The sequence below is a fragment of the Galeopterus variegatus genome, unplaced genomic scaffold, assembly GCF_000696425.1.
Source record: "Galeopterus variegatus unplaced genomic scaffold, G_variegatus-3.0.2 Scaffold2376, whole genome shotgun sequence".
In the NCBI taxonomy this organism is placed as follows: domain Eukaryota; kingdom Metazoa; phylum Chordata; class Mammalia; order Dermoptera; family Cynocephalidae; genus Galeopterus; species Galeopterus variegatus.
In genome coordinates, this window is record NW_007728487.1 from 95,330 (window position 1) to 108,734 (window position 13,405).

The 13,405-nt window shown below is 38.4% G+C and overlaps 1 protein-coding gene across 1 annotated transcript in view; it reads right to left on the bottom strand.

Moving 5' to 3' along the window:
- Positions 1-13,405, bottom strand: part of LOC103597649 (multiple epidermal growth factor-like domains protein 10) — a 110,745-nt gene that overhangs the window by 68,069 nt on the left and 29,271 nt on the right. The window contains exon 2 of the mRNA XM_008581520.1: positions 7,381-7,514. Within this exon, the coding sequence (XP_008579742.1) occupies positions 7,381-7,496 (116 nt within the window). The 5' untranslated portion in view covers positions 7,497-7,514. The remainder of the gene's footprint in view (positions 1-7,380; positions 7,515-13,405) is intronic.

The following is a 13,405-nucleotide window of genomic DNA, read 5'->3' on the forward strand; positions in this document are numbered from 1 at the left end:
GTACTAAGAAACAACTGTAGGCTAAATTATCTTCATTTGAAACTCCATACTGACTTTTAACAGAGAATCTGCATCTTGTTATAGGTTTCTATTTGGACTGGAACCCAAATGGACCAACATTAACAATATTATTTCCAAGTGCCATAAATTTCAAAGGAAATTCTCTTTTACCATTCACTATAAACCCCAATATTCCCAAGCTTTAAAACATATCACTCTATATTTTTCTGTATTTAATTACCTCTCCTCTCCTTGTATCAGGGCTCCAGGGATAACAAAGACCTTTCACAAAAAGTTTTCACTTTAAGTCGGCATGCAAATAATAAGGCTAACCAGCAAAGAGACAATTCAAGTATTGATAATGCAGTACATTTGCTACTGATTCTGAAAAGTTGGAAAAAACATATTTCTCTGGTCAGAACTTGGAATAATTTGCTTTTATGTGCCTATCTTACTTCTCAGGCAGTGGAAGAATGTACAGTAGTTCCCTTTAGCTGCAGTCCTAAAATAGGTGAGTCCAGCACAATGGTGCGAGAGAGAGAAAGAGACCACATTCACATAACTTTTATAAGAGAATATTGTTATAATTATTTTATTAATAGTTATTATTGTTAATCTCTTCCCGTGCCTAATTTATAAACTAACTTTATCATAGATATGCATCTATAGGAAATAATATAGTATATATAGGGTTCGGTACTATCCATGGTTTCAGGCATCTACTGGGGGTCTTGAAATATATCTCCTGTAGATAAAGGGAACTACTGCATAAAAGTCTAAATAAAAACCACAAAGAAGTCTTTAAAACTAATTCTAAACATATGGCTGAGATAACTATCCTGAAATAGTCATACCAACAGCTTGTTGCTACCTAAACAGTCTGTTTTCCAATACATTTTCACTAACAGCTTCCTGTTAGAGTAAAAACATGCCATCTTATGGCCCTAAGAATGTGGGTAGAAAATATCCATTTAATATAAGGAACATTTAATGTTCAATTCCATACCTCATAATCTTAAATAATCTATTACTTGCTCAAGAGTTAAGTGTCTGCCTACAAGAATATCTGGACATTGGGGCCGGCCCGGTGGCGCACTGGATAGTGCACTGCTTGGGAAGCGCGGCGGCGCTCCCGTCCGAGGGTTCGGATCCCACGTACAGACCGGTTCCCGCTCACTGGCTGAGCGAGGCGCGGGAGCGACGCCGAGGCTTGCGATCCTGTTGCCGGTCCCCGGTCCGGTACGGGGGCAACACTGAGGTTTGCGATCCGTTGCCGGACATGGAAAAAAAAAAAAAAAAAAAAAAAAAAAAAAAAAAAAAAGAATATCTGGACAATCTTCTTTTCCAACAATTTATTCTATTTGCTTTAAATCTCTTAAAGATTTCCACTAAAATCTTCAATTCACACTAACAAACAAAATGGGCCATAGTTACTGACTCACTTGCTGCAAATCAATAGCCTGAGTTCACTAGTAGTAACTATCACCTAGAGAAGATACAAGAGAAATGAGATTGAAATTTTGACATGAAGAATTCAGGTCAGACAAGGGCAGAGGCTTCTGATTTTAAAAGCTATGTGGCACTAGCCTTACAAACAATGAATTCTTTTTCTGCAGCTGGTTTCTGGTAGTCATTTTGTAGAGAGGCTTCAATAGAATATTCATGAAATAATCATAGTATTCACTTTTTTGTGTATTTCATTCTTTGGAATATTGCAATTTCATTTCTGGGTAAATTTAGGGATCTTCCACAGATGTTAGGCAGAAAAAACAGACTCTATTGAAAAGATCACTGGGTTAGAAGAAGGCAGGGTTATAATTCTGATCTGACACTGAGAAACTGGGTGACCTTCAGCAGGTAACCTCAACTTCCCTGAGTCTTGATTATCACATCTTAAAATAAGGGGGTCAGAGATGGTGTTAGAGATCCCTTCCCATTTGGCACCCTGATTTCTAACACACGGTTTAGACAGCTATTTCTATCCCAACAGGTGATACCTGCTGCTACCTGCAGAAACAGATTCAGATGAGGGTAGAGTGAGAAACTGCGTACCTGCTGTGATATAACTCCTTTTGGGTAAAGCAAGAGAGTTCTGCTAAAATATGAATGTTCTTGGAATGACATACTCCATTAAACTATTACTATTTTCTTCAGACCCCTAGCAGTGGCCTGAGGTTCAAGTTAATGCAAATTCTAAGGCTTCTTTACCAATATTTTCTTCTTCTTACCTAGGTGCTGGTAAATAACTGAATCTTGAGGCCCGCAGCATTATATCTCTGTTCTATTGCTAGTGGAAAGCAAAGCAAATGAGGGTCCTATGTGTATGGAACAGCTATACAGGTACAGTTCTAACAGCACTTACGAGCAAAACAGAGCAACTTCCCACATGTGCCATAGGAAAGAAAAAGAAACCACTCTAAAGTAATGCCAGTTGCGTGAAAAAACTTATTCTACCAGGCTCTACAGTACTAATTTAGCTGAACTAAATTAGTTTGTTGGAACTAAACCTGAAATTGAGTTCCCAGAAAATTTCAAAGTCCATGCTGTGATGTTCAGGTCTGAATGCCTTAGCAAAAGTGATCATGGCCAATGGATCCCAGCCAATTCTCTTTAATGTGAGTCGGGGTACTGATCCCACAAGCAAACATGAAAAGTGTTTCCATTAATTTCTTGCAAACTGCAAGATTCCTTAAATAAGGAGAAATGTTAAAGTACATGAATTTCCTCTTCCTGCCCCTTGCTGCTCACCAATAGCGTACATCTGCAGGATGCCTCACTGGTTTTAGGATATTAAAAAGCTCCTTTCTATAAAAGGGTAATCGACATTTAGGATTCTAATTCAACAAACATTTACTAGACAACTTCCATACACTTCCTGCCCTCAAAGAGTTTTCAATCTAATGCGAGAGGCCAATACATGAATGTTAAGCATCACATGATACGGCTTTCATGGAGAAATGTATACAGTTTGGGAAAAATAGGAGTACAAAATTCACTATGTTTTAGTATCTCTGCTCAATCTTGACTCTTTGCATTAAAATTATTTTGTCACTCAAACCCAATTCAGAACTAACTGAATATAAATTACTTTCCACATTCATCAGAAACTGAGGCTTCCACTTAAGTTTATAGGAGAAGGGTGCTAAGCCTTTCAACCCAAATTTCTTTTATATTGTGTTGTTTTTATACATTCTTTTTCTTTTCTATACAGTTTCTCTCTCCTTTTTTGTTCTTTCATTTTTAAAAGTATTATACTCACACTACAAAATTTGGAAAACAATTTTTTTAAGGAGAGAAAACTTCATAACTCTTATGTAACCACAAATAGCATTTTACCGTGTTTCTTTACAGTCTCTATGGGTTTTCAGTTTTTAGTTTGGGCGTTTTAAAAAATGTTTATATTATTACAATCATGCCATGCACATACTTTTGAAACCTACTTTTTTTAACTTAAGGGTATATCATAAGCATTTTTCCATGTTAGTGAATAGTCCTCAAATTCTGACTGCCAAATACTCTGTAAGTAACTACACCTAATTTGCTCAATGTCCGCCTATCATTAGACAATTAAGTTGTCACTTTTTGAGGGGCCCACTTTCTAGAAGCTGTATGTTTGCATCACAAAGGGAAACGTCTTCAAGAATGGGCCTGCCCTGCCTCATCAGTTCGGTATCACTGCTGCTTTGGCCAGTACCTGGGCTGCTGTTTGAACTTAATTAGCTCCTTTGCTAACAGTCCACACCTCCACATTCATCAGCAGCTGCTCTTGGAGTCACAGAGCAGGAAGACACCTTCTCAACTGTCCAGTCCAATCCTGTTTTCATCACAAATAAGCAATACTGGTGAGTCAGTCTAGAGTCAGCACTAACACCAGGACCCTCAGACATCGTCCCACTCCTCTGTCCCCTCCCAAGTGTCACTATAGAACATTCAGAGCTTCAAAAGCAGACAGTGAACAGCAAACTGTGGTGTAAAAGGAATCTGGTCCCAATCTGCACTATTTTCAGCACTGAGATGAAAAACTCCTATTTCCTGCTTGTTTGTTTAATCTTCTCAAACACACTGGAAACATATCATCACTCTGATTTTAACCTATTAAGTATTATCTGGGGAGAAACCACAGCAAGATTTAATTTACAGGGGGTCAAAGAACAGGGGGCAGAAAAAAGCCATCATCACTTGGACACATTCCAAAGTGGTTAATTACATTTACCTGCCTAAATTATCTTGTTACTTTAATCAGATATCGTAATAATCATCATTTCTTATCTCTGCTCGCTTCAGGACTGCTGATTCAATTACTACCACTTCTGCGTTAGTAATTGAGAGTTTGGGCAAAAACAGGCTTCTCTTCAGCTAATCTTCCTTTCTTTAGAAGAAACCCCACTACATGGAAGAGCTGAAATTCACAGTACAGAGAAAGGGGATGGGGAGAAGGAAGAGATGATTCACAGAACTACTCATCTGCAAAAGGACACTATGTAGAATTCCTTTAATGACAAACTCCCCTTGTGTATTTTTAATGATTTGATTTTCTTTCATTTCATTTTCTGTACGATTTTTTAGAATCACAATTACTGCATTATATATAGCAAGGCACATCTTGATTTGAAATAAATATTCAGATCTCAATGGGAACGAAGATAGAAGGCAATGATAGAAGTAGTTTAATTCAGTGTTTCTCAAATTTGAATGTGCAGAGAAATCCCCCAGAGATCTTATTAACATGCAGATTCTGGGTCAGTAGGTCTGGGGTAGGGCCTGGGAGTCTGCATTCTAACACACTCACTCCACAGCTCCACAGACCACCCTCTGAACATTAAGGCTCCAGGCCTTGCCACGGCTCTGAACCACTGCATACAGGTGCTTTTTAGTATAAGGAGAGCCTAAAATGAGCCCTCCTCAGCCCTGCTACTGAAATTATGTCTTTGGAGCTAATCTTCCTCTCCCCGTTTCAATTCAAGCCCATTTCAGTTTTTGAAAATACAAGAGAAACTGTCACTTGCACCTTTATTTGGTCATGTTAATTTATCTTGCTACACCTTTCCCTGTTCTTGCAAAACAATTCTACTTTCTTTGATCTTTTCTCTAGGAATCATTATCAAGGCTTATAACAAAAAATTTACCAATAAGAGACTGTAGCTGTCAATCCTTCTTCCCAGCAGTACATAGAAAAAAAAATACAGTCAAGAAAAATTCTCCATCATTTCCCTATTTGTCCACACTCAATTTCCCTCCCCGTCAGTGAGTGTTTTAGCTGTTGTGCAACTGCGGGTTTATATAAGGTTTAGAGATGAATGTTCCCTCATCTGTCTTTCTCACTCTCCATGCCCCATCCCCACCTGATGTCCATATTTGGTTATTTCATTTCCTATCAGAAGGTGGGCTCACTCGTTCAACAATTATTTGTTGTGCATATGCCACATGGAAAGCGATGTTCTAGACGGTGGGTATTGGTGGTGAACAAAAGGATGTGGTTATATCCTGGCAGCTTTGGTCAAATGTCGAGCAAGGAATCAGGACAGAATGTGTGTTTACGAGTGGGTACGGGATGATCTGAAGCCTTGGATTTTCTCTCTTATAGTCTTTCTCTCAGAGAGTCCATCTGTTCAGATCTCATCATGCTGGGTACTTGCAAATCTATATTCCCAAATGCTTCCACGCCCATATTCCAAACTGATTTTATGAACACATCCTGGCAAAACCACACTAACCCATTCCCTCTCAAATCAACTCTCTTTCTTTTGTATTTCCATTAGTGCAGTGACACCTCTATTCTTTCACACAGCAGGTTACAAATCCTGGCCTTTTCTGCCTCTTTCACATCTTACAGTCAATGTATTATCAAGATCTGTTGATTCTTATTTCACAGCACCTCACAAATTTGACTTTTCCTCCCACCCCAAAGCTATCATCCTCCAAGTTCAACCACAATTGGTCTCTCCCTTTTCTAAATCTGAAATAATAAAAGTGAATCAGTGCCTTCCATGCAGTCACTGATTCACTTTTATTATTTCAGTAAATATTGATTATGTACTTTCTTGGTAAAGTATTTTATGGGAGGTGCTGTAAAGATTATAAATACAATTAACAAGAGGTTTCTTCCCTTAAATTCTGTATAATGCAGTTAATACCACATATGTAAAGAACTTTATTACATACACATATTTTCTCTACACTTTAGTTTCATGATGACATATAACTACATTGATTGACCAGGTAATTATGTTTTCGTAACCCTGATTATAATACTATAAATAGAGGTGGGACAAGCCCTCACCAAAAAATAATGCTGTGAGTGAGGAACTAGCGTGCCCCTACAATAACATCCCGGCTGTTCTTGAGAGGCTCTGGGTTTTGTACATCCTAACAGTAGGTGACAAATGTCATTAGAATGTGTACTCTGTGGTTTGCTGTCACGGTGCTGAGGGAGATAGGAAAAATAGGCCAAGAGTTTGACATAATTTTACTCACAGCTATTAAAAATATGTACTACTCTCTAGTACTTAATACCTTCTATTGGTTTGAAACACTTGCACTTACAGGGTTATTTCTGAATGAAGATAGTTTCTTAGGAAGGCAAGTCGCACATTAGAGCAATATCACTAGCTGGGTTTGTGCTATTTTTGTGTTCCAGTAGGGACTGTAAGATCCCTGAGGATGACCCATTGTTTTGTACCTCCTCTGTATTTCCCACTGCAAATTGCTCTGGGCACCAAGTCATCTGCCTTCACATAACCTGCCCAATCTTACCCTCCTCCAGCACTGCACTGACTCTGGTCTGGTTGTGCACAGACCTCAGTGGTCCGCGTGGCTCTGGTTTCAAGTAACTTCCATTTCTAGAATCCCTTCCAACCACTGCTCTCCACTCATCTTATTAGTTCTTCAAGAACATCTCAGGGGATACTACCTCCATGCAGCTTTGCCAGTTCCTCCAAAAATCAGGTCTCCATTTTCAAGCTATCCACAGCAAAATTTTTGTATCCCATATATTTCAATAATTTAGTACATTATTCCATCCTGCCTTCCACTGCTCACTCACTGGTTCTCACCCTAAAGTCCAGCTCTCCCAAATCACTGCAAATAGATGCACAGCAGGCATAAGAACCTTAGGGAGAGTATTTTAGTTGAACTATTAATGTTTTCCCTGAATCTTATAATTGCACCTGCATTAAAATCAGATATACCAAGGTTTTTTTTCCACATGATATGTATGTTATACAACCAAGGTGAGTAATATTACCCAATTTATTAGATATAACTAATGATTTTTACATGAAAGTAATTTCACAATCTCTTCCCCAATGCCAGTTTTATACATCATAGTATATAAAGGAAATTGTCAGCTATTATTTCTAAAGCTACTTCCAGTATTATTACCTTTCCCAGTGGCTACACACATTAGGGTCTTCAAGATTCAGAGGTGATGCTGTCCCAATCCAGTGGCATAACAATAAACAGATAAAGCCCAGGCATGAGTTCAAAGAAATAACCATTTTTTCCTGAAGAATAACCTATAAGAAAAAAATGCAAATAAGAGATGCATTAAAATGACCCAAACAGAATTCCTTTCTGTACAGCAACCACTTGGTACTGTTGTCACTAGGGCTGAAACATGCATAACAAGCCATGTACTGAAAGAGCCAGGTCACCAGATTTCATGGTCCAGGAGAGAGAGGTGCTTAGGTTGTGCAGGGTGCCTACTGTTCTTTAAATTATTAAAATGTTCAAATCATCATTAATTGCCACTGTAATCAAAGCTCTTCTCATCCACGTCAGTTGACATTAAAGGGATCCACCAGAACAACTCAGAGTAATACCGGCTTCCACATCTTTCACCAGACATGTTTTCCTTCTGGAAGAAGAGGGCTCATGGAGGAATCTGGCCTCATTTTTGCTAAAGAATAAATGATGAAACAGAAGCACCAATGACTCAAGAGAGAGGCACCTCAGACTCAAACAGATTCATTCAATAATTCATCCCACATGCACTGGTTGCCTACTCGATCCTAGGCACCATGCAAAAACTGCATATGACATACAGAACTAGTCCCCATCTCTGCCCATTAACGTGCTTATAATTTAGTGATTGTGACACAAATTTCTTAAATGTATTGCTTTAGTTTTTTTCATCAGCTGAATACAAACGACACCAACTATCTTACGGTGGTTTCTATAAAATAGATTTAAAAAATAGATATATAGAAAAAAATATAAAGTTGTTTGGAGGCCAGTGTTAGAAAAAATGAAACTGAAGACCATAAAGCAACATATCTAGAAGCTTGGAAAACAGGTAGGCTGGCAAAGGAGACAGAAGAAGAAGAGGATGAATGTTCCAGACAGACAGATCCGGGGGTGACAGAGGGCCAGGTTCATTTAGGAAGCTCAAATTAATTCATAGTAAGAGAAAGGGGACAGCTGGAGAAAGAGATAGGGGGTATACCACAATGTCATTGTAAAGTATCAGAACACCATCCAAGGATAACAGGGAGCTACTGAAGGTACAGAGTGATATTAGAAAGATGACTCTGGCTGCAAGGTGGAGACGAGTACAGGGAGGCCAGGTGAGACATGACTGTGGGTGAACTAAAGAAGGAGTGTTGGGTTGCAGGGAGTGGAGTCACTCTTGGAGGTTTTTAGGAGGTAGACCTGATAGGACTTGGTAACTGAATGTGGGAGTGAGGGAGAGGAAGGACTTCTGGTTTAGCCCCTCGTGGGGATGGTTAGTCAGCCCTTCATTGCGATGGGAAGCACAGAAGCACTCCTCTTCTGGGGGGCGGAAGCTTTGAGTTCAGTTTTAGTTATGTCAGGTTTGAGGCTCCTATGAAATATTCCAGTCAGGCTGTCTGCAGGCATTTATTGAACACCTACTATGTGCCAGGCACTGCATCAGGCACGGATGGGTAATGGTTATAATGGCATGCACTGAGGAATCACACACATTTCTTCACCTTCTGGAACTCGGCACTTAGAAGGAAAAGTTTGTCACACTATGTCATCTAATTATTATAAAAGTGGACATGAAACTAGAAACAGCTGATCTATTTACTAATTAAAAAGAACATAAATAGGGCCGGCCCGGTGGCGCACTCAGTAGAGTGCGGCGCTCCCGCCGAGGGTTCGGATCCCATATAGAGACCGGTCCGCTCACTGGTTGAGCGCGGTGCGGGCGCGACACCAAGGGTTGCGATCCCGTTACCGGTCACGAAAAAAGACAAAAAGGAAAAAAAAAAAGAACATAAATATACACCTGCCTGTTAGCAACTAGTGAAACTATTAACAATGGGCCAGATTATTTGCCCAAAAGCAGTTATGTTCTGGGTGAGAGCTGGCATTTTGAGAACTTATACTAATTTTCACACCATGAACCAAATGCATTTAATAATAACCTTGTGGTTAGAAAAGATATGTTTAATCTTAAAAGAAACAAAAATTAACAACAACAGCAAAAAACTAACTTTAGTGAATAGTTTACCTTTCAAATTGAAGAGGACAGATCAAACGAGAAAATATTAAATTCTTCAAGGTCAAGATTGTTTAGAAGAACAGGTATTTTAAGTATCTATCTTTGATTCCACAAAGGCTAACACAAAAGAAAATATTTGATTTGAAATAAGGAAAAAATATCAGGACTTTGTAGGATAGTTAAAAGATAGTGTAAGCCATTAGGAGGGGTTGTGAAATCTTTAAAAAGGGTATTTCAGTAGTCACTAAATAATTATAATATATAAATAGATAAACTAGGACTCATGGATTAATTTAAATTATTGATATTTCTCACAAGTTAGCCATCATGAAGTTATAAAATCTGAAGCTTAACATTGTATAAAAAGCTATTCCATTTAATAGGAATGAATAAAAAATAATGACGACGACGATGATAATAATAAACAATAATAGCTAACATTTCCTGACTGAGTACTGTTCAAAATTATTGAACTCTTTATATGAATTATCTCTTTCACCCTCTCAGCAACTTATTCAAGAAGTAAGGAGTTTTATTGTCCCTGTTTTACAGTTGAAGACATGTAGTATACAGGTAGTGTTTTCCCATCCATCAAAAAAAAAAAAAAACTTTAATACATTTGGTTGTAACAAATAAGCATGGCAAATATCTCTCTGTCTCATTGCTTTACCTACGTTGGGATAAGTATTTCATTTCAATGAAGTGTGAAATACCTATATTAACTTTGATTCTTTCCTCAAAGACAAAATGAAGGCTGGTAAGTAGTAATCTGTCATCTACTCATAAACAATTACCCCAAATTGGAAAGTTTATTTTCTGAGTCACCATCTCAGACTTAAACCATCCATTTACCAATTAGAAATGTTTAGTCTGTAAAGTTAGAAATTGCCACAAGCAATGAATCAAACCGCCAAGAAAAAGAAAGAGGCTGTGTATTCTCTTTGAATGTAAAACATTTTACACTACTCTTCCGATTTCTCTTCTTGTTCTGCACCTGATACACTGCCCTGTGATGAGGGGTGGTGGCAGGAAAAAAAGTAGAATTTGGTCACCTCCTCATTGCTTTTGAAGTTCAGCATACAGAAATATCAAACTGCATTATGAAGTTCCAGGTGATGTTTGTGGAAGGGAAAATATCAATACATTAAAAAATAAATGTGTGTACATATATATATATATATGTACACACATACAGATGTACATATATTACTTGGTTTCTTAGTCCCAAAGCACTTTCTAGAACAATCTACATGAGAGAATAAAATGTCAAAAGCAAAAAGAATTACTACATCAAGATGCAGGGATCACATAAACTCACATAAGCTGGTTAAAACCATTTGAGAAAAGAACGTCATATGCAGTGAGTAGAGAAAACATTTTCCAAATATGCCAGGAAGCTGTAAACAACTATAGAAATGCAACATTTCACTATATTCAGAAACATGAATTGCCCTTTTGTTCCATCATGTTTAATAAAGGCCCTGATATGTAACCCAAACAAGAAATTGGTAGGTCATTACACACACTCTTTCCCCATTTTATTGGTTTTCTACTATCGGTTTTGGTGATTAAGTGTGGGTACCCTTTTTCTTTTGTGCCTATTCTGAAGAAGAAAAAGTGCAATATATTTTTCCCTTCATTTTTCTATGTTATGTTATGTTATACTATAATTTCCCCCTTTAGAGTGCAAATGAAAACAAAATACACTTTTTAAAAAATAGCATTATTGCAGTCAAAAGCAAAGCCAACACACTGGTGATTCACTTTATTAAAATAGATATTTTGAATATGTTCAAAACTCTAAATTGGGTGTTAAGCTACCCTCACCCACCCAGTCTTCATCTTCAAATAACTTTCCTTATGATTCCATTTAATAAAATTAAAAATGTAAAAAAATAAAGAGTCATTTGCATGAACCCCCTAGTGCCAAACTTGATTGCATTCCAGATCATTCACTTAATTATTATGGAAAAATCAAAACAGAAAATCAGTACCACTGATTAGCATTGCTAAAGTGCCCCTACTAGAAAGAAGAAACAGCCCACAGAGTTAACTCTTCCTGCCTGTGTGCCTTGCAGCTCCACTTGGAAGGCACGCTTGGCTTACTCTACTACAAAAGCCTCAATAAATAATCAGGTTGAATAAAATCCTCATAATAGATGAGTCTGGGTTCCGATGATAGGCAGTAGTTTCTTTATCAGTGTGTTAAGGAGCAATAAATAGTGGGGCGTTGACTTACTAATTTATTTTTGCAATAACAGAGAGATAAATTATTCTAGACAATTCTCTTTGGCTCTAAAATCTAATCCATTCCTAGAATCATTAAGTGCACAGATAGAAATAACTTGGGTGCCCTCACCCAGTTTTTTCTCAAGCTGATTTTCTACCCCTAAGACTCTCTCACAGTCCTCTAAATTAAAACTAATTTCTTGATTAAGAATACCCGTTTTTCCATCAGGTACCAACAGCCATCTATTTCATTTGGCTGCTCTACCTATAAAGGATGTGCTTGCTTTTCCTCCAGCTACTCAGAAATGCTGCCAAGATGTGCTGTGTTCCTTCTGGAGCTTTGAGCCTGTGAACAGAGTACCAGTGGTCCAGCTTCAAGGTATTACAGACATTGAAAGAGTAACGCTTGCTGATTGCCCTGAGAACAACCTCAGATGAGGACTTCCATGGAAATACTACGTTGCTGATAAAAGGAATCCTTAAGGTACTGTCATGATTTCTATTGCCACCATCCAAGGCTGGTTACTCTAATAGCATATTACATTACCCAGGCAGGGGTATTCATTTCAAGCAGCACAAGTGCTATATATATTGTGTTTTGGGGAACCTCATGTCATATTGCTAATATCAAATCCCACCACAAAAATATTCTTCTTAATCAAATGAAATCATTGCAATGGCAGTCACCAGCATTCCTGGAAAGCTTTTAAGAATATAAGTTAAATGCGCGTGGCCACCAACATTAAGAGAAGAAAAAAAATACTCTCGAATCTTATTTTATAAGCTTGTAATAGTTTTAGAAACAAGCTCTCCCCCTGCCCCAAATCCCTAAATATTAGCATGAAGGGAGTATTTAATAACGGTTCTAGTATTCCTTGGGCACTTCACATCAGGCAAAAACTGGACAAGGTAGTATGGATGCCAGGCATGTCAAGGAGCTCACAGCCTACATGGAACATGCCACAGACTGACCGTGTCAATACAGCATGGCGCATGCCAGGAGGAAGACCAGAAGCTTCTATGGGAACACAGAGATACGGCCTCACCTACTTAACCAGCCAATCCCACAGTCATCTCATAGGTGGTGACAGGGATAGTTTGGGGAAGACCCTGGAGACCTGCTTTTCATCAACTTTGGAAGTACTATACACATCCATTACCCACAACATATGGAGAAAGTCCACAAACAATACTGATTAAAGATCTAAGTGCAAGAAAACGTGGGGACTCTTGTGACTTATAAGGTATGACTTCTCCCCCCTCAATAGTTCAAAATCTCTTGGGAAGAAAAATTATAAACGAAATATGATTATATGCCGAACGAGTCCATTTAGAAATGACTTGCCAGGGTTTTAAGAAGAGGAGGGGAAATCAACATAAGCTGTGAAGGCTCATGAAAGACATCAAACTTGAACAGAGGCTTTAAAAAGAAAAGGAACTAGAAATCATTGAGTGGCACCTCACACACGTAATCTCATTGGGAGAGGATCTACTATCCCCACAATGCGGAACACTGAGATGAAGTGTCTGGCGTGAAGTCAGACAATTAGGACAGAGCAGAGATTGAGTAAGCCTGGCTGATGGCTACAACACCTGTGACCTGCCCTCAGCATCGCACCTGCATAAAAGAAACCAAGGGTTCAGACTAATTTATCCTGTCTGCGGTGGAATTCACCTGAAGTCTCTGAGGGGGGGGGGGGGGGGGGGTTT